Raw genomic sequence first — 27830 nt, forward strand, 5'->3', positions numbered from 1 at the left:
CTGTAGTGCTCTACCATTTCAATTTGCTTGTGCTATTTTCAACATTTCCTTTAAGTTCTTTACAAGAATATACAAAGGAAGAAAATTGTTTACTGAATAAAACAAAGTCTATCCTCCTTCTAAACAAAACCTTCATTAATCTTGCATAGATTTCAGTTTCTTATTGTATAGAAAACAAAAATAAATCCTATAGATTCTGGAACGGTACCCTGCAATGAGGAACTTCACGATATTAATTTAATTTCTTAGACTGAAAATAAGTTTGGAACCAACACTTAATGTACCACCTTTTTGTAAGATGCAGGCACAAACCCATCATCTTCAGGGATTGTTTGTACTTAAAACTATTCCCTTGACTTAAAATATTAGCACCCTCATATACTGCATTCTAGGAACATTTGACTGGGGAACAACCTGCATAGGAAAAACTCCGGTAAAATGGATATATCCTGAAATGAATTTCAAGAAAGCAAATTGCCACACCACATTCTTGGGTCCTTTAAGCTATGAGGGCCCATGGTATTTTAGGATTTCATTACCAGCTGAAATGGTAATTTGAGTATTTCATTACCAGCTGCAAAGAAAAAGAAACATTTTTTGGAACACATTTATCAGACATTATTGTATATAATTTTTTTATTGATGAATTCTCAAGAGCAGCCATCTTGCACCCTGAAAGTTCTTTAAAAGTCTATAAAAATTTGGCATCAGTTATGGTGTGCAAGAAGGAAAGTAAACAATCAAGAAACACTTAGCACTGAATATTTTCAGTGCACATTCTAACCCCAGGAAACAAAAGAACCATTTCTCTTGTGTTGCAGTCTGTCACCTTCCCAGCAGAGACTTGTAGATTTACACAGGAGGCGAGACAATCCCAATCCAATCTTAAAACAGCTCAATCATCCAGTCTTTTTCCTTGATCCAACTTATCACTTATCCTCACAGACCACAGCAGTTTCACCAGGATGTTCTGTCTTCAATTTTTTCCGAGCTGGCTCTCCCAGGAGCAGAGCTCTGCAGTGCTCCAGGGACTGAGCAATTCCATCAATTGTCCACTTGTCCTCGTGCAGGGCGTGCTCCTCCAGCGTGAACGGCCCCTGCTTGGTGCGCGTCAGCTCCTGCACCGAGGCACAGGTGGAGAGCTCTGCAGCAAAGGAGGAAACAGGGATTGGACTAAGCACATGGATAACCTCTGAAAGTGTAACCACTTCCAGCTCACTACAAATACATTTTTGTATGTAGCCTTTTACGTTATTCTGCTTTGCTTGACAACGAAAGTCATGAAGATTCATCATTCATTTGTATCTTCTTAAATTTGACCCAAGGATGTCCTCTGATTTCAGTAACTGTCCAGTGTAGTAAAGAGTTCAGAAATTGACAGAAAGTTGTCAAGAGTTTTCCCAGATTTAGATCAGAATGGAAAGTGAGGAAAAAATTTTGTAAGATGTAAGCAGAACATTCTGCATTCTCAAGTGACCTTGGACTATTTTTTTACACATTTTGAGGCCTTAGCACTTCTTGCCTTCAAGAGGTATTTTTAACATTTTTATCCTGTGCTGCCTACTGGGATAACAGAAACTAAGATAAGGAAAAATAAAAAAATATATACAAATGCTCTCCTATGTTAAATGAATACCAGCAGGACATAATTACATATCAAGAAGCTACAAAACATAACAGCAACAAGCACTGACTTGTAAGCACACAGGTACTCTAAAATATTCTCTCCCATACTTTCTGATGCAGGAAGCTTTTTATTTCATTTTCAATTTTTGAAAAGAAGCCAGCCATGGACAGACTTTATCTTGGTTTTCATTAAAGGGCTAAACATAAGCCAGTATGCTCAGAAGGCAGTAACAGAAACTTGGACTTGCCTAAGCACAAATAGCAACATTGAAATTCATAGGGTTATCCCACATTACTTGCCTTCCTACAAATGTATCATTTAAAAAAAAAAAAGTTAGAAATGGATTATCTATTCTCCATCATGCAGTTTGATAGATACAGAGCACAAGACAAATAACCCTGTGGGAAAGCAAAACTATTCACTGTTCAGGCAGAGGAGAAAGAAAACACTCGAAAAATCATCACCAGTGTGGAAGTCTTTCCAGCAGATAGGGTTTATTATGTGCATGGTAATGTTCTGTGCAATCTGTTTTCAAAATGTGATGAATAATGTTTAAAAAGACAGTATCTTTCTTCTTCTCATCCTTAATCTGAGTTAGCTTTAACACATGAAAGAGAGAGGGGAAAAAAGTCCCCCCCTTGCCTTGCATTATCTTGCTCAGTGCTACTGCTTGCTCCATTTTTATCAGCTCGCCCCCAAGGTCCCTGGCAATTATTTAGCCATCATTCCTCCATGTCCCTAAGGAAATTACCTGAGTATATAAAAACAAGTGATAGCACTACAGTTCTGCAAAATAACACACAGGTCTAGTTACTTGAGATATACAGAATGACAAATTTTTTCCACAAACACACACTTGCTCCTTACATTGTCCTGCAGTTTTTTCATGCCTACCTTTGCCAATGTCATTGACCAGGCTCCTGACATAAAAGCCACCACCACATTCAACATCTGGAATGTTAAAAGTGACATGGTAAATTGCCAGTGCCACGTGAAATCTACACAGAAGCCATGCCCCCACATAAATGTAAAAATGCGCTAAGCAAACAACCCAGTGATAAAATATTTATAGGATGCAACATCAATTATTCATCCTGGAACATATGTGAGGGTGAAATTGCTAAGCTAGACAGGAGGGAAAGCAAATAAAATGGCAACTGTACTAACTCACCAGAATTTAAGAACCTGCTATGGTATGTTAAGAAATGTTTCAGTCCTATTCATTTTAAGCATTTCAGGTTGATTCCGTATTTCTAATGATGAAAGCAAGTTATTTCTAGTATAGCCTAAAATGACTGTCAGTGCTGCAGACAGGCAGCTCCATTAAAATTTTAAAATTCACCTTTAGCTTTCCCTGCTCTCTCAGCCCTCCCTTTCCCCCTCTGCCAGTGATCAGCTCCTTGTCACCCAACCATAAAGGGCTGAAGTCACACAGCACTGAGTTTTGTCACTCATACCTGCTCACCATAAAACATCTGGTCCATCACAGGACTGGGGATCAACTGGGCAGACAGATCAATTCAAGGCATCATCTTGACCTTACAGTAGCATTAAACATTTACAAGAGTATTTTCTGGTTTATTTATTAATATGCTTCTTAATTTACTAGCCAAGTTTCTTGATGAATGACAGAAAGAAGGATAAGATCCTGCCTCCTCAACAAGAAAAGGGTCCGACAATAGCTGAAACTGGTCCTGAGAGAGATGCCAGCAGGTCTGGGAATCTGTGTGTAGGAATGGCAAAGTGCAGTAAGCAGACCTGAGAGAGGAATGAGCTGGAGGTTGCAAAATCATGGACAGATGCAAATAATCCCCTGACCAGTCTCTTAGAATTTTGCCTCACTGAGAGATTAGATATAATCAGCTTAACTTAAAACCAAAATACAGGGCTTTTAATACAAAGTGAAAGTCTCTGCACATGGGCTCACACCAAAATAAGTAGCTGAGTGAAATGAAACCCATTTCACTCTGTTAGCCCCATTCTGAGTGTAAATAAACATTAACAAGCTGGGAGCATTGCTCTATGTAATAATCTTTGACCTTTACCCAGCGTGAACAGTGGTGGCTGGAACTGCTGCAGAGAAAGGCTGTACACTCTCACTGGCCGAGCAGGCTTTGCTTCCACTGCCTCCCCTCTCTTCATCAGAGTTGAAAGCCTTTCTCCATCCTTCTTCAAAGCAGAATAGCTGATCAGACAGAGCATGAAAACGTGTGTCATATGGTTGTAACAGAACAGGCTTCCCATTCTCCAGATCCTGGTAACATTGTACTAGGCTAGCACACATTTTACAACTCTCCAAGTACTCACAAAAACCCACAAAAAACCCAGCGAGTGCTGCTGAAATCTCTTGGACACAGAATCATCCCATTTACCAGCAGCTACATAAACCAGAAAACAAGAGATGGCCTTGTGTTTCTCTCTTGCTGTACGGATTTAAAAGCATTTTATCACTCACTTTGCAGTTTATGAAATAAAAGGGCTTCAATAAGGGTTACAATACTTTTAGCTGCCTCTAGCATCCTGTGTCTCAGCAGTCAGCAGGGCATCCTCTGTTTTCAGTGTGAGCACTGGGAGCCACTCAGGCAACTCCTGTCATTCTACATTGCCCTTTTCCTTGTTCCACACCAGGATCTTCCCTGAACAGCAGCTGCCATGCTCCAGGATGTTTAGGGAACCACTACAGAACCACAGAAACTGATTTCACTGATTACATGGAACTTTATCCAAAGCTCCAACTTTGGTCATGACAGAAAGATGACCACAGAAAAATCTAAAAGGATCTTGCTCACCATTTTAGAGGGCAATTTGAAACAGGTCACATGAAGCAGAACATGTGGGGCATTACTGACCTTACAGGGCTCACACTGGAAGCACAGTAAGTGACACATGGCAAATGCAAAGGAAAGCAGGCTGGCTGAAAGCACCACAAAAGCCATCTGTCACAAGCTAAGTCATGCACACTGCCAGCTACTATGGCTCACCTGACCAGATGAAATTTGCTAAGCTACAGAAGCTCAGTCATTAATCACTCAATCGTACTCTAAGTTTTCAAAAAACTAATTCAAAGTCATTTAAGGCACTTCCACAGAGATGTCAGTGAGACTGCAAGACAGAAGACAAGCCCTGCAAAGCTGTTTAAGACTTTGGCTACTTTACATTTACCCAAAACACCCACAGACTCCAGGTCATTTGTGCTGGATCTTCAAATGGGCATGACCTGCTCTTGCAAATGTTAAACTCCTGACTGCCTGGCCTCTATCCTTTTGTCAAAATGTGTCTTAATACTTCTGAGAGAGCTGACTTCTGTTGGCAAGTCCTGACAGCTGAACACAAGTGTCAGGAGTGAGTGAATATCATGAACTTACAGTGGGGGAACTTGCATGATGTCCCCTGTGAACTTTTGCAGAACATTTTCAAGATCTCCTTTTGTTACCTGGTCTGTGGAAAGAAAACAGTCAGTATGTTAGTATTGATTATTCACATGGCACTAATGGCACCAATCACATTCTGCAAGCAGACACAAGTAAGAGTTCCCTCTCTTCAGAATTTAGATGGGGTGAAAAACACCAAAGAGATAAAAACCAGATTGAAGGCAGGAATGTGAATTATCACAAAAGGAGTGGAACAAACTGTCCAAGGTGATCAGGACAATCTGGATACTTTCAGAAGGGCACAAATCCTCCTTAATGCTTTCTTTTGTAATTCCCCTCTTAAGGCTGCAAACTCATCTTTCTTGGAAACTATACAAAAGCTACAATGTTTGGAATATTCTTATTTTTTAAAAAAGCACCAAAAAGAATAAAATGCTCATCTAACCCTGGGAACTTCTCTCTAAGAGAACCTAACTGCAGGGAAAAAACCAACAGATTATTAGAGAACAAAACCACTGGTGTAGAAAAAGACTTTATCTGAAACAACACATCAAAATTTCCCTGTCAAACAACTAACCTGCAAATGTACTCTGGGGTATAGTTATATATTAAGTAAGGCAATTTTACTACGAAAATTCTGTAAAAGAAAGACAGCTGGTTTAGGCAATGTACTTTCTTTTAAGAGTACACATAGACATCTGTCCCACTTTTATTGGAAGACTATAACCCAAGTAGCTGATTGCACTGGTCTTCTGAAGCTCTATTCAACAGAAATTACATTCATCCCTAATTTTCTTAGAGAGTGCAAACATAAGATCTTCAATCACAATGCACTTCAGTGCATTTCTACTATCTAGGGTTTGACTAGCCCTGTTTCTCATAAGTAATATTTAATTACTGTCATCCCTGCTAAGTCAACAGCATTCTGGAACATAAACCAACCAAATTTATTTTTCAAGCCTTTGTTGTGTTTTGAAACACATATTTACTTGCAAACATTAAAAGCCAAATGTACTTCATGCTGTAAGTAGAAAAGATGAGATTTCTTTTCACAGCAGCTCTGGGAGATGATCCTGTGGCTCCTCACTTCTATAAAGCACACTCTGCAGCCTCAGTGGCCCAAGCAGCTGTCCCAAGATGTGTTATTAACAGCAAGGTTGCAAAGCATGAGGCACAAAACTCTGAGATGCTGAGAGAGACCAATCTACATCAGAATGCAGGCTAGGAACAACAAAATCAATTGTACAGTAACTCTGAATCTTCTGAATATTTTTTTTACATTGTTATTTCAATCTTGTTTCTATTTAACAATGTATCACAACAAAACTAAATGGTGGAGAGTCAGCATGACTTGGCCCCAAGACAGTGATGCTGTCAGCCTTCTTGTGAACCCAGGCTGCTTCAGGTTAAAATTCAGTATTTAAGAAGTAAGCACAAGTGCCCCTTGGAGTTCTCCTTCCAATCTTCACCCCATGAACTGCATTTGTGGCCAGGGCATTAAATGAGCCACCTGAGTTCAGCTCTGGCTCTGATCTCATATTCCCTTGACTGAGAGGTTACACATGGCCTCTGAGGAAGTCACTCATGATACAGGCAAGCTCTGCCTCAGGAGAAAAAAAATCCCCATGTGAAGAATGATGCATTAAGCCATTAACAAACAAGAGCTGTGTTGTGTGTTATCAAAGTAAATATTTACAGATGCATTTGCTAAGATCTGGTGTGCTTTTGAGCACTGGTGACTATTGACTGATTTTTCTGCTGCAAAGGAAGGAAAATAAAGTTACCAAACCCAAAGGTGCCATTTGTGCCACAACCTCAAAAAGCCTTCACTGAAGGGTGATTCTGCCCTGTGCTTGTTAACAAACTACTCCAAAAGAGAACACAAGAATTATCTGTGACAGCATACCAGAAGTTTAGCAAATGACCTCAATTCAGTCTGACCCAGCACAAATTATCTGAAAACAGGCAAGCAGAATCTGAAAGGACTACACTATCCAAATGGTTCAGGTAGCTCTATTAAACATATATTTCAGTACAATCATCAGAGACCTGAGAAAAGCCTCATTAATTCTGTTCTCCATGTCTGGATATAGCCTGTAGGCAGCTGGGAGGAAGTGGCCTTCAGAACGTACATTCCTGTACACAGTTACAAATATTAAAAAAGGGCTACCAACATTAATGTGCTCAAAAAAGCATCAGAGGAATACTAAATGCTACTTGCTTCCAAAGTCAGCATCTGACAGCCTGGCAGCAGTATGGAACCATAACCTCATTTCATGGGGAAATGCAAACTCGTGGTCTGGTAAGAAACAAAAAGCTATGAGAAGTTCAGGAGGGGTTAAAAGCAAGGAGCTCTCTTCAGCACATCCTGACATTGTGACTGACTGTACAGTTTGTTTCCTAAGCTGCTGTCTAGGGACACTTGGAGCACTAAAATGTAACACTTCCTTACAGTTAATACAGCTGGCAACTTTCTGCAGGCACTTTCCTCTTATGTTCCAATGAAGTCACTCAAGAAGAGTTCTGTACATCTTGCAAACTGGTTTAGTGCCCTTTCTCTGCACTAAGGCCCTATCCTGGATGATGCTGGCACTGCAGGATTTATTCCCTTGCTCTGCTTCTCCAAGGATCCTTGCAGGTGTCAAAAGAAAACTGAAATTGAACTCAAACATCTGGTTTGCCTTTTCTTGGAGTACCTGTCAGGGTTAGAAATTAGGGATGGTGGGCCAAAGAGAGTATCCTGCAGAAAACCAAACTGTTTTGGAGAAGACACTGGAAAAGATGAGGAATACAAAACATGCAGGTACCATGGAGAGTAATAAAGGAGTATCCATGTTCTTCTCTTTCTGAAGAAATCATATCTGACTGATTTGCACCAACATGGAAAGCAAGTGAGACCAATGTCATGAGCATTTCCTTCAGCCATCACTTTAGGCAAAAAGAAACTGCACCCCAAACAGCACTGCCCCAGCAATGCCAATGCTGCCCTTCATCAGGCCATGTGATGAACTGGATCATCCAACTGATCTCAATTTAAAATGACAAGCAACCCAAAAAAAGGGGATGTTTTTGAGCCAAATCAGCTCCCCAAGCACACAACCTAACAGAAAGGTGGTGCACAGAAAGCACACACCACAACAGAGGTGGGAACTGCTCTAACAGGAGCTGCCAGGGAGAGAAACACACACAAAAACAACACTCTAAATTCTGTCTGCAGTAAACAGCACAGAATGAAAAAAGCAAAATTAGTGTTTCAAAAAAATGGATTTTTATACAGATAAATACCAAGAAAGTGAATCATCACTTCATTCAAGCACCATGAGGTATTGGCAACTCTAACATCATGTGGATGCTCAGGCCTCCAGAAGCTTAGAGACTTAGAGCTTGATCCTGAAGCATAAATAAATGATCCAACATCTCTGAATAACACTGCCAAGTAATTAACACTATTTAGAATGTGGACAAGAAACTATACTTGCCTGCCTTAAAGGAAGGCAAGGAGAGCCAAAAAGGAAAACTGCAAAAGAAAGGAGATGGGAAGTGAGAAATGAAATCCAGGCTTTTCATCCCACCATTAAAAAAGATTATTTACTTCATGTACCTATTACCAGAATGTCAGACATGTAGAGTTGCTAAGCAACTCGTTACCTATTATTAATTTTTTTCCACAGGGTTGTGAAAGGACTAATAACAAATCCATTTACTGTGTTACTACACTGTTTCTAAGATGCACAGCAAAGCCACAGTCAGGTTGAGTTCTGAAGCTTTATATCCTTGCCCTGTGCTCTGTCAGTCAGAAAATTTCATTTATTAAAGATGCAAGCAAGACCAAGATCTGGAAAAAAGCCATATGTAGAATGTAGTTTATGCCATCCTCATTAAATGTTAAGCAGTCTATAGGTGGAGTGGTGTCCTAGAGGGAAGATCCAAGTACTTTATTCCTCCACTGGCCTTAAAGGGTTTTACTAAAAGAGGACTCCTGGGACTACACTGTGAGAGAGGAAAATGTTACTGGACACAGCACATCATTTGTCAGCCTGTCAAAGATTGAAAATGACACAGTCCTGCCCAATTCTATTTCCTCCCTCCTAATCTAATGCCTGGTTTGTTTTTTTCCAGCAGAAATGAACACTTGCGTTGGACATAATTGCACGAAGCTGGTTTGAATTATATGAGCACTGAAGTTGAAGATGAAATAATCTTAGTTTAATTTCACATTTAAACTTAATTCAGAGTCCCAAACATCTCTTCCGCTTTCCTATGACAGAAACCACTTATGCCTTCAAATTGCATTGAGTGTACAGATACATTTATGCTTACCATAAGGTTTTTCTTCAGTTACTTTTCCTGTAGCATCTAATGTATCAGTAGCCTTGCCCAGCATTCCAATGGCAGTGTACTTCTGGGAAGGAATAAAACAGATTAGTCGTTCAAGTCTTCAAGGTTGTTTCTTAGCATTTTTTTCTTATTTTTTTAAGATAAAGATTGCAACTAACAATTGCTTCAAATCAGAACAGGAAGAATATTGCCTAAGTTGTAAATCCAGCAACTCTGGGTAAGCAGAAGTCAAGATGAAAAAAACACGGAATCAAACAAAAAAGTAAATCCTGTATTAGATGTGCCTGTGATTTCAGTTTTAGAAACCCAAGGAAGAAGCAACATGGAATCTAATTTTTACTATAAATGCATCAATACCATAAAGAAAATAATAGGGTAGTAACATCAAAGTCTCTGTGGGGTGTCGTGTCATGGCTGTAGCAAGGCACAGAGGAGTACTTTTCACAGACAATTTTTCTGTTCCTTTGCACACTAAAAAAAAAAAAAAAAAAAAAGAAAAAAAAAAAGAAAAAAAAAAAGACACAAAGACCTTCAGTTGTGAAAGTAAAACACCCACTGCCAAGACAAAGCATTACAATGGCTCTGCCATGAAATGCAGGGATTTGCAGCAGCCTGAAGCTGCAGTTTTGAACTCCTGGATCTGGTAAGGACCTTGTGATCAGCACAAGGAGTTCAAGGTCATTGAGTAACATTTCTGTTCATTGTGAATTCTCTGAATATTTGTTTCAGGGCTTTTCAGGGTTCTTCTCTAAAAAATTCTTAAGTGTATATGTCTGTAGTTTGCAAGAAGGAACCAGCCTGACCCCAGGACAGCAGCTCTTGTCCTTACATTTCACCTGATGCCCTCCTTTCCCACGTGTTCACCCTAAGAACTGCCATGCTCTGAGCAAGCACAACCTGCTGAAGCTGACAGAGGCTTCCCCTGCCCAGCTGCTTCATGACTTGTCACAAGGCTGCCAGCACACCAAGGCTCACTCTGTAACAGGAGTCTGAGTCAAGTTTAGGGATACCATCAGTATTACATCAGTGGTTTGACCCATTGCCTTTCCCATTCCAGTCACCTCAACTTCCCTATGGTAAGTCCAGAAGCCTTCAAATAAAGCCTGGGAGAGAAAAATTGAAATGTTCCTCTATTTCCCAGTATGCTCTAGTGAAATTACTCCCAGCTGAACTAATACAAATGTGAGGATGTGTCTTTTAGAAGCTGGCTGACCAAACTCTACTGGAACACATCCAAACAGACATAAGCACTAACATTTTACTGTGAGAAGCAATGCATCCTGCTTCATGTACTTGCAAAGTACAAACAAGCTCAAGTAATAGCAGTGTAGGCACATAAATCACACCCACACCACTGGACTAGTAAGACATGCCTTGATTTTGTTCCATGTGACAACCTGCCACTTCAATGTATTTCTTCAAGCAACTGCTGCAAAATGGAAGCAGCAGAAATAGTCAGACAAAAGGCAGCAGAGTGCAGACTTTAACATAAAAATAACTGTATTCTTTCCTTACTTCATGTGCTGGGTTAGGCTGGGAATACAGAGAATTTTCTTCATAGTACCTGGTATAAGACTGTGCTTTGGATTTATGCTGAAAACAGTGTTGATAACACAGATGTTGCCATTACATTTATTAAACTGCCTTTATCACAACCTATGAGTTTCACCTTTTTTCTGATTCTGTCCCCATCCCACTCCAAGGAGTGAGCAAACAGCTGTGTGGTGCTTTAGCTGTCTGCCATGTTCAACCACAACACCACACTGGGGCTATGATTTCCCTAAATATTGCAAATGTCCGATAACTCTGCAAAATTAGCTATTTTAAAATAAAATTCTTCATGTTAACACACTTCTGGAATGCATGAAAAAATTCTTCAAGTTAACACACTTCTGGAATGCATGAAAAAATAAATGAAAGAAAGAGTGGATGAATGCTGCTCCACAACAAATATTTAAATAAACTTTAAGGTATATTATCTTTTACTACTATAGTAGCTGTTAGGACCATAAAACTGACTGCTTCCTGAGACATTTAATGATCTGGTCTGAACATTTAATTGCACTGCCAGAAATACACTATTCAGCACCTAACCTAGAGGTTAATAAAAACACGTGAGCAGATCATCATCATTCTAAGCATGATGAATGATCTTAGCAGTTCAGTAAAATTCTAAACCTGAAAATTTACAAACTCTCGCTCTGTCTTCTGATGTTTCCAAATCAAAATACTCATTCTACTTCAGTTTAAATTATTTCTTTTCCTTTAATTCTGGTTTTGGTTATCTTGCTTTAGGCTATCTGTTACAATAACATCTTGTATTTGATCTGCCAGCAACAGAGAGATAATATCTCATCTGTTAATATGTAAACATGAATGGCATGAACAATACAATCCAAATCTCAATATTTCCCTTTTAATTTCTGCAAAAAGAGCAAAAGGGTTTACAGTTTGTAAAAAGAATGTCCTTAAATGTTAGTCACAAATCCCCATTCCTTACAGAAGCATTTAAGGAGTCACAAAATACTCAAGCCAGAAATGCAATAATCTGCAAAGGAGGCTGTAACAGGGTAGGAAATTAAGAATTAAAGTTGGTTTATGATCAGTCTCTGGAGTGCCCTTGGCTACCTACAATTATATATCATAATTCTTACTTGCCACTGGATAAGGTTTACTTCCTCCCCTTTGATAGGGTAAACCTGGAGGTTGTAGGAGATAATACAAGAGTCCAGAATTATTTGTGTCAAAATTCAGCATTAACACTCTTTACACTCTCACTCACGCTGCCCTCAGAAGCACCAATGGATTCTGAGTCATTTAATAAGTGTTCAGTGACCTTTTCTCACCTGTGTTGGCAATCACTTATTTCTTTCAGTTTTATGAAATACATCTAGGGGCATTCTCACTGTACTCTCAAATTACAAATCACTGCAGGAACACAGACAGAAACTGCTCACAACACTCTGCCTTCAACCCACTCAACCCAAAACAAAAAAAGCAAGGTAGTAGGTGTTGCAGGCAGTGGCAAAGCCTGACAAGTGCAGACTGTGACAGAAAGCCCCCCTATACTGCAGCTCCTCAGAGAGCATCCTGCCAGCCCACTGCCCCTACATCCTTGCCCTCTACTCAACTCAAGAGACCAGGACCCCAATCATTTAAAGATTGAAAGCAGCATCTCAACTTCCCTATGGATTGCAAACATGCAATTGCAGCACATTAAAAGCTGAGATCCAGCGTTCCCAGTCACGACTTCCAAGTGCTGCAGCATTAATTGCAACACAGAAAGCTGGGCTGGTCCCAAAGCAGAGCCTCACAACTGCACAACAGCACCCTGAGGACAAACAGACCTTTCCAAAACCATCCTGCAGCAGGGAATGGCTGTGCCTCTCAGCCAATCAGAAAACCACTTTATTGGAAAAAAGAAAACCATTATGGCAAGTGAAACAAAAGGCAGCAAAGTGACCAGAAGCCCTTGAGTATAAGCAAGGGCTTATATTCCACCATTCACAGCAGTGAGAAGAAAGCCCTAAGAAAATGCTTTACAGTGACAATCCACTGCACTCTGTCAATGAAAGTGCACAAACTCTGACACACAGACTGGGGGATGTGCTGCATGCAACCCCAGCAAGACCAGACACACACTGAAATTCTTGGGTGGTCGTGCATGTGCACCATACCCAGGACCAGAAAGAAATACACCATAAAAAGCCAGCACTGGATTAAAAAAATAGGATTTCAGGAATCTACAAGAAACAAATTACAAACCTCTAATAAATCTCACAGGTCTTGGGAAGAGGAATTTTGTTTTAGTGTCACAACCACAGGGCACAGTCAACATTCTCACAAATAACAAACCATATGTTTATCATAATATTTTTAGTAAGGGAGTAGCTATAATTTGGCTTATTTTCATACCCAGTTTCACAGAAGTGCTTAGACTAGCACAGAAAGAGAAAGAATCTCCATAAAAAGAGAGAGAATAAAGGGAAGACTTTATCAGCATGCATATTTAACTGGGAAAAGGGAAGAGGAGGAGGAGGAGGAGGAGGAGGAGGAAGAATCCCCTCCCATTTCAGGGCTGCACAGGCAGCAGAGCTTTCAGCTGCACAACCCCACCCAGGGGGGCTCCAGGAGGCTGAAGCCCCTGGGCTGACTGCCAGGCATGTCTGCCCCACTTATCAGTGCAAATGCCAGACAGACCATGCAACAGAGCTTCTCAGTTTTAACTGTTGAGACATCAAGGTTTTATTTGGAAAGAAGCCAGAGACTGGAAATCTAAATTATAATGTGTTTTAAAAGCTTTTTCATACATGGAGAAGCAACACTTTAGAAGAGCTAGACAGAAGCACAAGTAATTACGAAACAAGGTCACCAGTAGCTGTCAGGAAGATTTTAAGATGGCTCCCACTACAAGAATTTCCCAGGCAAGCAAGCTCCCTGGAAGAGGCAGTTCATAAGAGTTCATCCAAGGATGACCCATTTTCTCATCACAGCAGCAAGTGAAAACAGAAGTGTAAAAGAAAAATAAATAAATTAAGGCTACAATCCCCTGTGCAAGAGACTGAAAGCTGGGAAAGAGAAGTCATATTCAAGAGAAACAGAAATTCAATTTATGTAAACTGATGTCTGCGTGTGGTTAACAAGTTTGAACATAAACAAACATAGAACAAGAGCTCTAGAGAACCTGATGGAAATCAGGGGGAGCACACAGCAGGCAAGCACTGATCAGAATTAGTGCTCCTGTGCCAAAACCATTTGCTCTGCACTTACAGATTTGTAGACTTAGGCCACTGAGATAGTGAAGAGGCCTTAAACTCTCAGTTTTGTAATGACATTCAGTTTGTGTTCAATGATTTCTAAAGCACAAATAAACAGTTCTGGATTTAATATTTACAGAACTTATTTTGCTGTTTGTATAACAGTAGCAGCTACCACTGGTTTCCAGTATGCTAATCATCCACCAAAACGGAGAAGTGCATGAGGTAGACAAATAAGCTGGAAAAAACCCCAAGGGTTGCCATAGTTTCAATTATTTTCCAAAACAAAGCACTCTCACTAAGCAGATTCCAATATATTAAGAGCACAGAGCCCTAATCTCTTAAAAGCAGGTTGCACAGAGGGCAAAATAAAGACTGCAGGATGAGGGAGGAGTTTCATGTTTTACAATAGAGCAAATTCAAAATTATCAAACACCAAGCATGACCTTTTGATATACATAAACATTTACAACTTCTCTACCATTCCTTTTTTTTCTCCTAAAAGAAAAAGCTGACTTTGTGCTAAGCCTGCACTAAATTGCATTTAGTGCTGGATGCTGTAATTGCACTGTCACTGCTGAAGAACTATCTGATCTTTACTTTGTGGACTAACAGGATTTTCTGATCTCTTATGTCAGCTTATTTTAAAGAGCTCAAACATTATGGGATGACTTGACTTTTCATGAGAAGGAAGGACCAGAACTCCCGCTAACAGGAACCCAACTGAAGATACTTTGCCTGTAGCTCAGAGAAACTCAGCTAAAAACTGTGTCAAATTTAAATTTAGGAGTCAGAGGGAGCGCAGGAAAGGGGGCAGGTGAGAGAACAGTGCCAACAGTCACAGGAACACTGCATCACCTGAGATAGACCAGGCCACACATCACCTGCAAACACAGAGCAGGCTCACACATCCAAGAGGGGACGCAGGTTAATGTGCAAAGGTGGCTGTTTGAAACCAGAGTTTCTTTATGCAAACCCTTCTGGCAACTGCTCTCTGTGGAAACCTCCCTCACTCATCAAAATGTCTCAGGTTGGCTCTTAAATGTCATCCTCAGCTTTAGTATCTGTTCCACCATTCTAGTGCCCATATCACAGATAAAACAAAATAAAGAAAGATGACCTCCAAATTCTACCTGGGAAACAGATTTTAAGGAAATACAAAATTCTCTGTCCAGAAATAGAAGACAGTCCACCCAGAAGGGTAAGACTTTATAGCTATATACAAAATCACAGATAAAACTGAATGCATGAAAGTCTTTGGCTGAATTCAGAAACATTGATAAGACAAGATGCAGCAAATTCTAAAAGTCAGTGCTAAGAGCATCTCCAAATTACTAGAAATGAACACTAGAGAAAATATTGTAAAATGGCTAATCTAAATTGGTTACCATTACTTTTATTTTTTGGCTCTTTTTAAGAAGAATGAGAAAAAACCTTGCCACGTTGCAGTCTTGATTTTATTAATGAAACCAAGCTAGAACTGCACATGAAGCACAGCCATATGCACAATTATAGAAAGGTCAAGACAGAAGAAAGCACCACTGACCTTGTGAATGGAAGACCAAGAAAATCACACCAGAATATGCTCTTAAAATATTCAGCATTTGGGGAGGAAAGAGCAGCACAATAGGTGCAGTCTCCTCAAGATTTTCAACAGTTTAAAAAAGAGTGTGAATATTAATAGAGCATGAAGCTGAGCTATTAATAGATTAGGCCTCTGGGGTGAGCATAAAAGAGACTTGAGCACTACACAGCATGTTCAGCCAGCTTACTGATGGTATTACTGCAGTACAGGATGTATCTATACTATTCAACAGCTTCTTCTTCTACAACTTTGTTTCAGAGATATTGGGCAGGGCAGAAAAGATATTAAAATCAGCCTCTTCTCCTATGATTTGTTACCAAAAAAAGCAGGTTAAAAAAATGTATCATATGTTTTGCAGTAATGGGTAATTGAAGATGTTGACAGTGTATAAGGCCATTCCATCCCTAACATTTTAGCCCTTCCCAATTCCTGCATCCCCCACTGTGCAGGCTCAGAATTCTCTCAGTGCAACTTCTTTTGTACAGACACTACTTCAAGTTTTGCTAACACCTTCTACGCATTTTCAAAAACATCAAAACCAACTTCATTCATGCATTTTCCCAGCCTTCCTTTTTGTAAGCATTTTCCTTTTGACAAAAGAAGGAAGACATTGTCTTCAATGTGATTTCAAAAACTGACACTGATCTAATATATGGAGGCATTTGGGGAACAAGAAATTCATCGTCAATAAGGTAAACTAACACACAAGACAGAAACCAGTGCCAACAATGTGTCTCTGAACCAACCTCCTCTGCTCTAGAGAGCTCATGGAGTATTAGTACAAAGTTCTGGTTCTGCAAAACCCTTCTCAGGTGCCAGCAGTGGTTAAAAAAACCCCACTAAACTATTACAGCAATTGCTAGATGTAGTTGTTAAAGGCTACAGATTTAAATAGGACAGGTTTTATTAATAGACATCTTTGCACTGAGTTGTGCAAACATATGAGGAAGTATTCCTTGAATGTTTGCACAATAATAACAAATACCACAGAACAGAAATGTCAAGACTTCTCTGTCCTATACCTATATTTCAGGAATGTAATATACTTCCTCAAAATAGTAACTAAATGGGTGAAATTAAGGAACCAGTATATGTCAGGAAGAATTCACCTAGCCAGCCTGCAAGGGCTGAAACACATCCATCTGCCCGTGGGTCAACATCTCTCATAAAACAGTAACTCCATCTCCAATCTGCCAGTCCTGCTCCTCAAGGAAAGCCCATAAAACATCTTTCCAAACAAGCCTGGGAACTAAAATTCATAACTCCACTGGGCTGAAGAAAACCTATGGACTCCAATAGAGATATTGGATTTCAGGCACACTATGATGTTATCTCACATTAACCCCTCCATGTGCCACAACATATCATTTACCAGGCTCTCTCCTTCCCCTAGAAAGGATGATAACCTTATCATCTCCTTCGTCCCTCCTCTACTGTTCCCTCTATTCCTCTCCCTCTATTCCACTAAGCTCTAAACAAATCTGAAATATGCTAAGTTTTAAAATCTATGGCTTCTATTTTAGACCCAAGAGAGGGCTTGCATATCCAAGCACCTAGTTTTCTGTACCATAACAATTAGTCTAATAAAATTATCTCCCTTGTAAGAAAACAATAATTTCTTTGGGCTTGAGCAAAGGCAAAGTAGTGACATTTTGTGTAGCTACAATCTATTTTCTTTTAATGAGCACGTCACATTCTGCACTTTATTTGTTACCTCTCCCATCTCACTACAAAAAGAAATTCAGTCACACCCTTGGTTATCCTGGATGGGATACCATGAACAAAGAGGTGTGAGAAGGTAAACCTGTGGCATAAACCAGAGTGAAAAATGACAAGGTGCTGCAGGTGAAAAATTTCTGAGGGAAAAGGCTAAAGAGCAAACAAACAAAAAAAGACAAATACTACAATTTGAAAGCAAAAGCAGATGAACACAAACATGGTGGATCTGAAGAATCATCAAGCTAACAGAAAGTCTTCCTTGCCTTATGCCTGGGAAGTTGGCTGATCCATTGTGAACAAATCCTTGCTGCCCAACTCAGGAAATAAAACTGTTTTCTAAATGTATTTTATTAAAGCAGGCAATAAAATGTAGCCTATCTTTGTGGAGCAGTCTTGGGATATTACCTATATAACTGCTTGCCCACACAGAACTGTTTGTAAACCATACACACAAGCATCACCTACTTTTTATTTCAGAAGTGATCTAAAAGATACCTATTCCACTAAGCTTTAAAAAAATCTGAAATATGATTAGTTTTTAAATCTATGGCTTCTATTTTAGATCTGAGAGAGGGCTTGCATATCCAAATACCTACATTTCTGTATCATAACAATTAGTCTAATAAAATTATTACTACTACCAAAATCCTGCCCTTCTAAGATAATGTTAAAAATACCAGAATCTGAAAAAGAAAACAGTGCACTGTATGAATAAGTGGTTTCATTTCACCAGCTCCAAAAGAAAGCACAATGAAGCACAGAGCTCAGCTGGTGATACTCTGGAGACATTTTTAAGACTAAAAGTAAGAGCACACACCACCAAGAGGATCCTTTGAAAGGAAAGTCAGCTCAATTTTCTTGCACTTGCAACTCAAAAATGAACTGGAGCACAAACACTGCAATACACTAAAAAGAAAAATCAACAAACCAGCACAGTGAGGCTATTTAATATGAAAATGAGAATTTCAAAAGAAATAGCACTTACACCATCATGGTGTGCATGTCAATGTGCAAACACACAAATGTTGGCAGAAGAATAGAGGTCTCAGAGATGCCAAGTTCTTATAAGCCTCCTGAAAACAGACAGATAGAGGAAATAAATCTATTGCAGCTTCCACTAAGAAGGGTCCAGAGGGAGCCCCACTGAATTACTGGATACCAAAAAGTCCACATGGGGCTTTGGTGTCTAACGAGCTGTAAACAAAGGAAGTCACAAGCAAAGGCTTCATTAGTTTTGCTGCTTGTAGAACCACTGGATGTGCTTTCTGATGTGTTATTAATTCACTGCACTCACTGCCAAAAGATTCAAGCAAAGGACTTAAATTAAAAAAAAAAATGAATTCATGGAGAAAGCTTAAAGTATGAGAAGTTAATAATAAGTAAAAACTTGATTTTAGGACAGTAAGGTAATCATAGGAGTTAAAGAACTTGTTTATGGACACTTGTTTATGGACAAGTGTCCTTGTTTATGGACACTTTGTTCTGCAGGATCTGATGCCACCCCTCCAGAGAAACAATTTTGCAATACACAGGCTCAAATCCCAGAATCACATGGCAAAAAGTAATTTACATGTCTCAGAAGTTCTGCTAGGTGATTTGAACCAATTCCTGCTCAGACAAGCCCTCTCTCACACCATACAAGTGTGACTGGCAAGATTTAAACCTAATCACTGATCTAGCACTCATTTTCTACCCAGGATTCATAAGAACACAGATTTTAACTATTATATGAAATGAAAATTGTCACATATCAAGTCACAGATGTATCTTCATTCTGCCCATAATCTCTTCTTCCTTTTCTAGGCTTTGAGAACACTTGGAGCTTGGGTTTTAATCTACCCAGAGGTTTGGGGGAGGGGGAGGGTTTGATAGCTTCATTCTGGTCAAGCCACAACTTTTGAGATTAAATTTTCTATTTTAATCAGTCATTGCCCCAGCTTGTGCCACCACCATAAAGTAGTCAGGGAATTTCCTTCACACTGAGCACTTGGGGAGGTATTTTGTATGTGGACCATGACAAGAAGTTGCATCCTCAGATAAAATCAATATACCCCAAGCTTTCCACTCATGGAGAGGCAGGGGTTGCAAGGACAGTCTGATGGATGGTGAAGATCTTCATTCACACCAGTATGACTAAAACTCTCTTAGTCTGAACCCAGGTGCTATGTCACTGAAAAATAATCAAATTAAGCACAGAACTGAAGTCTGAAAGTCTCAGTTATGCATAAGGGCACTATGTGTTGGGAGACATCTCCTCCCCATGGAAAGTATTAGATTAATGAAGAATTTCATTGCTTAGTGCCCCTCATTTTTTGTTCTCTGATTAGCCCATGATTTTTCCCTCATTGTTTCTGTGTGCCTCACAGCACATTCTCATAGATGAGATGTTTTAAATGGGACTGCCACTTTGGAAACTGTGCTTCCATTTTCTAAACCATTTCCTCCCAGAAAAACCACACTTCTGCATTGTGTTTGAGATAGACAAGTCATACCTAAGACTGAATTGTTCAGAAACAATTTACCATAATAAGTATTGGTCTAACCCCATCATGTTAATTTTACTGGTGAAGCATGAGATTTTTTTTCCATTCTATTCTATTTTGCCAACATGGTTAAAAAATCAAATCTTTAAAAATCATGAAGTGCAAAAACTCCAAACAAGACCAAGTGCAAGTCCCAGAACAAGAAGAAAAAGTGATTCTCCTATGGAACATCTATTAAATGTTCATTATTTAAATTCCAGATCCAAGAGCATTCAGCTTCTCCCTCTCACTTGGAACATATGAAACAACAAAAAGCAAACAAACAAAAGCTAAGCCAGCTTGTACATATTTTTATTTCTGGGCAAATATTAAGAACTCCATGAGAAATCTGGAACACTAAGCAGGTATTGCCCTTGGCTGTACATTTCTGTTTGTCTTGAGTTAATTCCTAAGGAGGTCAAACCATGAAGAACTCAGTTTACACATCAAGAGTAAAACTCTGGCAGAACATGTGTGAGTTGCATACCAAGGGATAATGCTCAGAGCTGCCACACTGAGTCAGGAAAGTTTCACACAATGTTTGGGGAAAAGTCAGAGCCAGTCCAATTCCTGGCAGAGCCACCATATGGAGTTTACTGCAGTATCATACATTTTGGCCACTCCACACAGCTCTGCTGCCAGCAATGATAGACTGAAGTGTTTCTTTACAAGCTGCATTCCTAGAAGCAAAAAGTAAATCCTGGCCAGAGAGGGTCAGACAGCTCCTCTGAATCTTTATAATAACAACAGGAACAAAAGAAAAACATCACATTTCAACAAACACTTCAGCATCCAAAATAGTGGGAAAAAATTAAAGAAGAGTATAAATTCCAAGTACATGGCATGGAAAGGAAAAAGATACTCAAACTTATTTAGTCATGAATGTATCTCTTGATTCATTATGACTTGTCAGTGTGGTCAAAAAACCCAACAGGGCAGACATCTGTGAGAGACCCTTCAACCTCCTTAAGCCTCACATATTATTGCATGCCTAATTTATTGAAGCACAAATAGAAAATAGGAAGGCAGCGACAGGAAATAATAAATGCTGCAGATTCCATGCTTGGCATGGATGTCAGGTACCTCACACAGGAACAGCTGCAGTGGAAGAGCTGCTGAGCTCTGAGCAGATCCATCTTTGCTCACTGCAAGAGCCCAGAGCCATGCAAGGCCGGGGATGGATCTGCCTGGGGTGGCTCACCAGGCTGCCCCACTGCACACTGTCCCCTCCCTTGTCCTCAGGAGCAGCTCTAAGCCCCTGGGAGCCACCTGGGAACCAGGTTTGGCTGGATAACCCTGTTATGGCCACAGGACTTCACAGTGGTCAAGGAACCTGAGCATACCCCTCTTCTGCCAAAAGGGCTGCAAGTATTTCCTCCACCACAGCTGTTCCCACTGCGAACCTCAGCTTAAGAGATAATTCAATTGTTTTACATGTTTTTAAATCAACAATTTACACATTTAACTGCGATGACTTAATTTAGTAGTAAATCTATGATTTCTTCTAAAGTTCTTTCAAAGGTGTCAGGTGGTAACTGTTTACATTTCCACTCTAGTCCAGCTGTTTACTGCACACTGCAAAACACAGAAATGCACTCATGTAAACCAAATGCAAACCCATTACAGACAGTGCAGAGACTGGCACTGCCTACCTTGAGTTTGGGATCAGACTCTACAGCTATGTCCTTTTATCCTGGTTTTATCCTGGTTGTTTTCTTTTCTGTCAAATTATTTGCCTCTGAGTTGAACTGAAGACTGTCAAACAAATTCTACCTTTAAGCTATCAGCTCAGCAGCTGAAACAGATCTTAAGTGACCAGACTAGAAGAGAATAGGAAAAATGGCAGAACATAATGTATTATTGACTTTTCCTGCATTTAAGATGAAATTTGGAAGGTTTAATTGATTTCTACATCTGTCATTCTTATCTAAACTTCTCATGTAAAAATAATGGCTAAACCCATGGGATTTGAATTGTGAGGAAGGAATCAACACTGGGACATCACTCTTGGGAGTACTTGCACTTTTTTGTGTATGTAACACCTAGAACTTGGCACATCACCAAAGTAAAATTAACACAGTAAAATTAATCAAATCCAGCAATGAACAAAATTTCTATCTGTCAAGGCTCTGGTCTGGATTCTCTCCTGCAGCCACAGGACTTTTGCTACCTTTGGCTTCTCACATGTGTCTGTTTTTGGGTTTGTAGAGCATCCCTCTACAGCAGCAGCAATGCTATCCAAAACACTCTAAATTCCAAAAAGTGCCTCCTAAGGCCTTATGGTATTTAAGAAGACAGAAAAGAAACAAAGACCATCTGTTACTTCAAGCTAAATAGCAATGAAGTTATCTACACATCAGGAAAATTACCAAAAATTGAACTGTCATTCACAACTACATCCCCAAAACATCAGTTTCAGTGCCATCTTCATTAGTTTTTCTTTTAGTACACTAAATAGTATAGAAATCTTCCTGTAAAATGGTAATTTGGTATTTATTAACACTTCTTATAAAACTGAGACAAACAAAAATTTTTAAATAACCAGTCTGGACATTAAAGTCTGACTAACACATTTCTGACTAACTGCAAAAGGAGCTGAGTACACATCTGAGCTAAATATGCAGCATGGGTGACATATCTGCATGTTGGTTCAGCTCTTCACTGACAGAAAAAAGAAAACCAGCAAACAAAACCCCCTGCTAATAAAAGTCATTCAGCATTCCTTACCTTGGAACCTGCCAACATAGTCCCCAGCATTTTTGTTCCTTTTCCAATACCAACCACTGCAAAGACAGAAGAAGAAATACAATTTCAAAACAGCCCTGCAGTTCCTTTTTTCAACACCATTCAATACTAAATATTACGCTAGTCAGAAACTCAGCCTTTCATGCTCTTTTAACATATGAAGAGAGTCAACACTTTTTTGAGAAAGCATCTCTGATGTTCAAACAACATGGAACTAGTGAAAGGAAAAGAAGTCTAAAGCAAAAGATAAATAACCTTCATCTATTGTTAAAATACTTTAATTCAACTGCTACATTTAGTTATCTTTTAATCACCAAAGAAATGGAGAGTGCAATTAACATTGCCTCTGGTTTGATGAAGGTTATGGTTCACCAGTAATGAATGAACCCTTCATGGTAACCAAATAGTCCTTTTAAAGGTTGACAGTGACCAAGAGTAATGCAGCCAAGACAGCATCACAGAATTGTTTATCAGACTTGCAGGAAGAAAGTAAAATAATCAAAAGGTCCAACTGCTTCTTACTGTGCATGTACAGATTACAGTTATTTCAATCTTAACACCAGTATTCTAAAAAACAGCCATCAGTCAGCTTTTCATAAAAGAAAGACAGAAAAAGAGCTCTATTTTATATTTTACCTCAAAGCTTTTTACAAGATGCTTGCCTTTAAAATGCTTTCCTATTGATTTTCCCACATACAGCAATCCGAAGAAAATTTTAGAAGGAAATTAGTTTTGTGTACAACTCATAGAATGTGTAACAGCTTATGTACTTTATTTTAATAAAACCAGAGGGGTGAAGGGAGCTTTCAGGAAATCAGCTTCATGTTAATCAAGAGCCAGGATGGAAAACATCAAACTGAAAATGAACTTTAAAAAAAAATTTTTACTTGTGTTCTAATGCTTCTCAGTTTTTATGCTCTGAGACCCATTAGAGTCCTCCTTGTTCTCAATTACTGCTCCTCTTATTCCTGAGGGTTTTCAGTCACACTTGTGCTTGTGCTCTCATGCATCTTCAGTTCAACCTGTTCCTGTTATTTGCCAGATAGGGAAGAGCTGCAAGAAGGCTGAGAAAAGGAGATAAGCACACAGATAAGACTTTCTGACCAAGCACTTTTCTTGCAACATGATGACATAACTGAACATAACTTCAACAGCTGAGCTGAAATTTGCTGAAGAGTGTCAAGAGAATCAATGGAATAATTTTAAAGAGACACTGAATGCTTTTGTGAATAAGATACTAACAATTTTCTCCATTAATCATCAGCTTATGGAGAATGTGTTATTGAACATAAACCCCACACGAGAGACTACACTGAATGTAGAAAGATTTAACTGAATTTTTATTTTTTTATACTTCTTCATGTTTTCTTCTACTGTGGAAGCATTATTCATTACTGCCATATAAAAACAAACCAAATAAAATTCCCATTACACAACAAGAAACAGCAAGCTGGAAGCACAGCCCTAGAATAACACCAAAAGAAGATATTCACCAAGACTTGACCTTGCCTTTCTCTCACATGTCACAGAGCACTGACCTCTGCCTCCAAGGCCCTTCCTCATTTACATCTGCTGTCAGTAAGAGAAGAAATTTAAAGTATTTAAAGTATGTTTTCTGATAAAGAGCACTCCCAGTGATTGGCAGTACACCTGGCACACTAAGCAGGACTCTGTATCAATTAATTCACAGGACAAAGCTACAGACAGGCAGTGCATAAAACCTGGGAGAGAGCAGTACAGATCACAAAGGGTTTCAGAAAATTTAACACTTTTGTCATGCTCCTGTCCATGAGGAAGGAAAGCTTTCTGCTCCACCACTCCATCCTGGAAAGCAGCACACATATTCTGAATAATTTGTTTTTCTTGTATCCTTCCCTGTCTCCTTACCTGAACACACAAGAAATCTGGGCACATTCCCCTTCCCGCTCCTCTCCAGTTTTGTCCCTTCCAATGTAGCTACCATTGATTTTTTCCTGTATGTTTTGTATGGCAGTGAATGAAAGATCCCATGCCTTTTTTCAATCCACCCACAGCTAATGAAGGTGATGTGCTTCTCTATCTACACCAAGCACATCAAGCCCAAGCATTTTTGTCATGCCACAGAAGCAGGCTTTGGAGACTGCTGGGTATCAGAGCAGTTGGAGAAGCAATTAAAAAATCACAAGTGATTTTGCTTTTCCTATGGATCAGTGCTGTTGACTTTGCACAGTGAGAAGCAGCATGCTCAAAGGGAACACCTGTGTAAAAGGAAAATGTCTGCTTCAGGAATGCACACTGAATTCTCTAGTGAGTGGCCACAGAGTACAGGAAATACAAACCAAACCAGGCAGTGCTCCATTCTGACCCAAGAATGTCACATTCTGCCAGGTTCACAAGTGACAATTACCAGCTACACTCGTAGCAACCAAGCTCCCCTTGAAGCTGAATCCTTCCTGAGAGAAGTCATTCATGAAAACTCAGCATTCACTTTCAGGGCATACTCAGAGTTGTACCTGTTTATTTTCAACAGCAAAAATGTATTGCTGTTATTTCTCCAAGCCAAGGAAAGCTACAAGGTTATGATCTGAGCAAGCTGCAGTCTGCATGTTACTTATCAATAAAACTGCTGGTGACAAAGTGTGATGTGGGAACAATCACATCCACAGCTGAGGTTTTAACACCAGCAATTGACACATCCTGTTCTTTATAAAACAAAAAAAATTCAATACATGGATTGCTACCAAAATTAAAATTAAAAAATATATCTTTAAAGATTCTTCTTTATGAAGCAAGACAGGACAGGTACCCAAGTTCTTCTGTGCTGAGCTTCAAAAAAGCAGCAGCTGAATTGTTCTTATACATCTTTTTTTTGGTAAGTATTAGCAGCCCTAAAATCTCCCTCAAAATCCCACAAAAGCATTACTTTGAGACAAAATAATTCAACGGATTATGATGACTATAAATCCCCAGCTTAAGTTAAAAAAGCATGAATTTCTCAGGTGCTTTACAATTCATTACACAAGAGTTTGTATTTTACCACATGTAATAACCCAGAAGTTATGTGAGGATTTGGAAGAGAGGAGAGAAGGCAGGAAGGAAGAATACAGCCTTCTGGTAAGAAACATGTTACATGCATGTAGAACTATATGCACAGGAAATTTAACCCAGACCATTGTTCCACTGTAATCAGTCCTTCCCCCAGAACCTGCCATGTGTATCCCAAATTGTTCCTCCACCTGACTTCATGCAGGCACAAAAATGTCTCCTGAAATTGTATTTTGATTACTATAATTATGTTTTTCATTACCCAGAACTCCTGTGGCTGCACTGTCCAAAGTTCCTCCATGTCCAATTTTCAAAACCTGATTTCTTTTGTTCCCTTTTGTTTGCACACCAGCTTCTGCAAATAGAAATTAAAAGGAAGCATTATAAAATAACCTTAGAATGTAGGAAAAATGGCACACATTTCCAGACTATTAAAGAAAATAAAAATCAAATATTTAAACTATTAATTAGCAGTGTAGAAATTACTGTACTGCTGAAGACCTATGATTAATTTAGATTTACTCCTGCAAAGGTATTTGTAAGGTATTTTCACTTACATGCTAATGAAGTCTCACATACCATGACAAACAGATTTTTGGAAAGTACTGGTAGCAAACCTGTGAAGTTTCATTAACAAAGCATGGAAGAACCAACAGCAGATTTCCCAAAACATCTATTACACACAAATTTTATGCTACATAACCTGAGCCAATTCTTCATGTATTTACTGCCTTATATTGGGACATGTTCATTTGCATATTCACAGCCCTATGGCAACTCTGCGGTGGACTGAACTCATTCACTGCTGCTTTCAAGCTGTCAGTGTCCCAACCCAGCAAACGTCCTATACACCTGATGACACTAAGAATTTTGCAGAATACTAAGAATACTACTTATTAGTATTAAATATGACAACTGGTCTAAGCTCCTTTATCCATATCTATTATCTCTCCAGTCAGGGAACCTGATTCTCCCATACAAAGTGCAAGCCTACACTACAGTTCACTACAGAGTAAATCAGGCTAAGCACTCACTAGTCTGAAAGTATGTTCTCTCTTCATCAGCAAGTGCCCAAAAGCCCAGACTAGATGATCAATTCCCCATATCCATTATAAAAAAAATCTAGGCCATAGTCACTCACACCTTTGCAACGATCTCACTTTTCTTTCCCTAGTATCTGACATACAGACTTCCCAGCACTCAGAAAGAGTAGTTTCTGCAGACTGCGTCCAGGACTCTCAAACTTTTTGAAACACCATGTTTTCCCTCCTTTGGTGATATTTCGTTTAACGGCAATAGGCAGTGAGACCGCAGCAGAACATCCTGCCGGTGCTGTGCCGCAGAGATGCTGCAGGCACCGCTCTGGCAGATGCCCCGGGACCCTGCCCCAGCTCTGCAAGCAGCCCGGGACCCCCTGCACTGTGCCCCGCAGGACTGGGGCTCCCTGCTGGGGCAAACTCATCCCCACCCAGCCTCAGGGCTCCGTCCTGCTGTACCCTGGGCGGCAGCAGGGACCTGGCACAAGTGCCTGTGGTGAATGTGGTGTCACAGCTCACCGTGCAGTGTGACCATCACTGTCTGCCTGGGACAGTCTTTCCTTAAAGGCCTCCAAGGTCACAACTCCACCACGTCCCTGCGCCACCCATCGCAATGCCTAATCGCGCTTTCTGTGAATAAATTCCTCCCAATGTCCAACCTGAAGCTCCCCTGGCGCAGCGAGCCAGGAACGGCTCCATTCTCCAAGGTGGGCCATGCCATGGCTATGAACTACTACCAAAACAAACAAAAAACGCACAAAGAGAAACTAAACCCCGCTTATGCTCCGGTTTCCTGAGCGCTAAGCAGAAGGTGAAGTGGTTTGCCGAGTGAAGTGCTTTGCCGGGAGTTGTAGCTCCTGCTCCCCAAGGACCGCACACACCCGGCCCCATCCCGCAGCCGCGCCGGGCAGGGCGCGCCTGGCCCGAACTCTCCGGAGGTGCGGCCCGGCCGCCGCCGCTCACCTGCCAGCAGCCTCTCCTTGAGCAAGTTGAGCACGGCGGCCGAGGTGGGTCCCTTGGGCTTGTGGACGGCGAAGAGCCCGCTGAGCGAGAAGAGCTTGTCGGCCGCGCGGCCCAGCGCGCCGCCGCCCGCCTCCCCCGCCAT

General features: G+C 40.1%; 1 protein-coding gene across 1 annotated transcript; it reads right to left on the minus strand.

The window, feature by feature from the left end:
• Positions 1-567: 567 nt before the first annotated feature.
• TRUB1 (TruB pseudouridine synthase family member 1) lies at positions 568-27830 on the minus strand. Its single transcript, XM_054277136.1, has 8 exons — positions 27689-27830; positions 25951-26043; positions 22647-22702; positions 9319-9400; positions 4993-5065; positions 3667-3812; positions 2522-2578; positions 568-1144 (listed from the first exon to the last, which is right to left on the minus strand). The coding sequence occupies exons 1-8, from the start codon at positions 27828-27830 to the stop codon at positions 930-932; spliced, it is 864 nt and encodes a 287-aa protein (XP_054133111.1). The 3' UTR covers positions 568-929.

This window comes from Melozone crissalis, unplaced genomic scaffold (genome assembly GCF_028551555.1).
Source record: "Melozone crissalis strain CALT ecotype California unplaced genomic scaffold, PUWL_Pcris_2 ptg000019l_1, whole genome shotgun sequence".
In the NCBI taxonomy this organism is placed as follows: Eukaryota; Metazoa; Chordata; class Aves; order Passeriformes; family Passerellidae; genus Melozone; species Melozone crissalis.

Excerpts from the sequence above, each read along its gene's own strand:
- TRUB1 (XM_054277136.1), bottom strand. The coding sequence starts at position 27,830 with ATGGCGGGGGAGGCGGGCGGCGGCGCGCTGGGCCGCGCGGCCGACAAG. Across the intron at positions 5,066-9,318 it reads AACTGAAGAAAAACCTTATG|ACCAGGTAACAAAAGGAGAT; the intron begins GTAAGCATAAAT and ends TTCTTTCCACAG. Across the intron at positions 2,579-3,666 it reads ACTGTTCACGCTGGGTAAAG|ATGTTGAATGTGGTGGTGGC; the intron begins GTCAAAGATTAT and ends TTAACATTCCAG.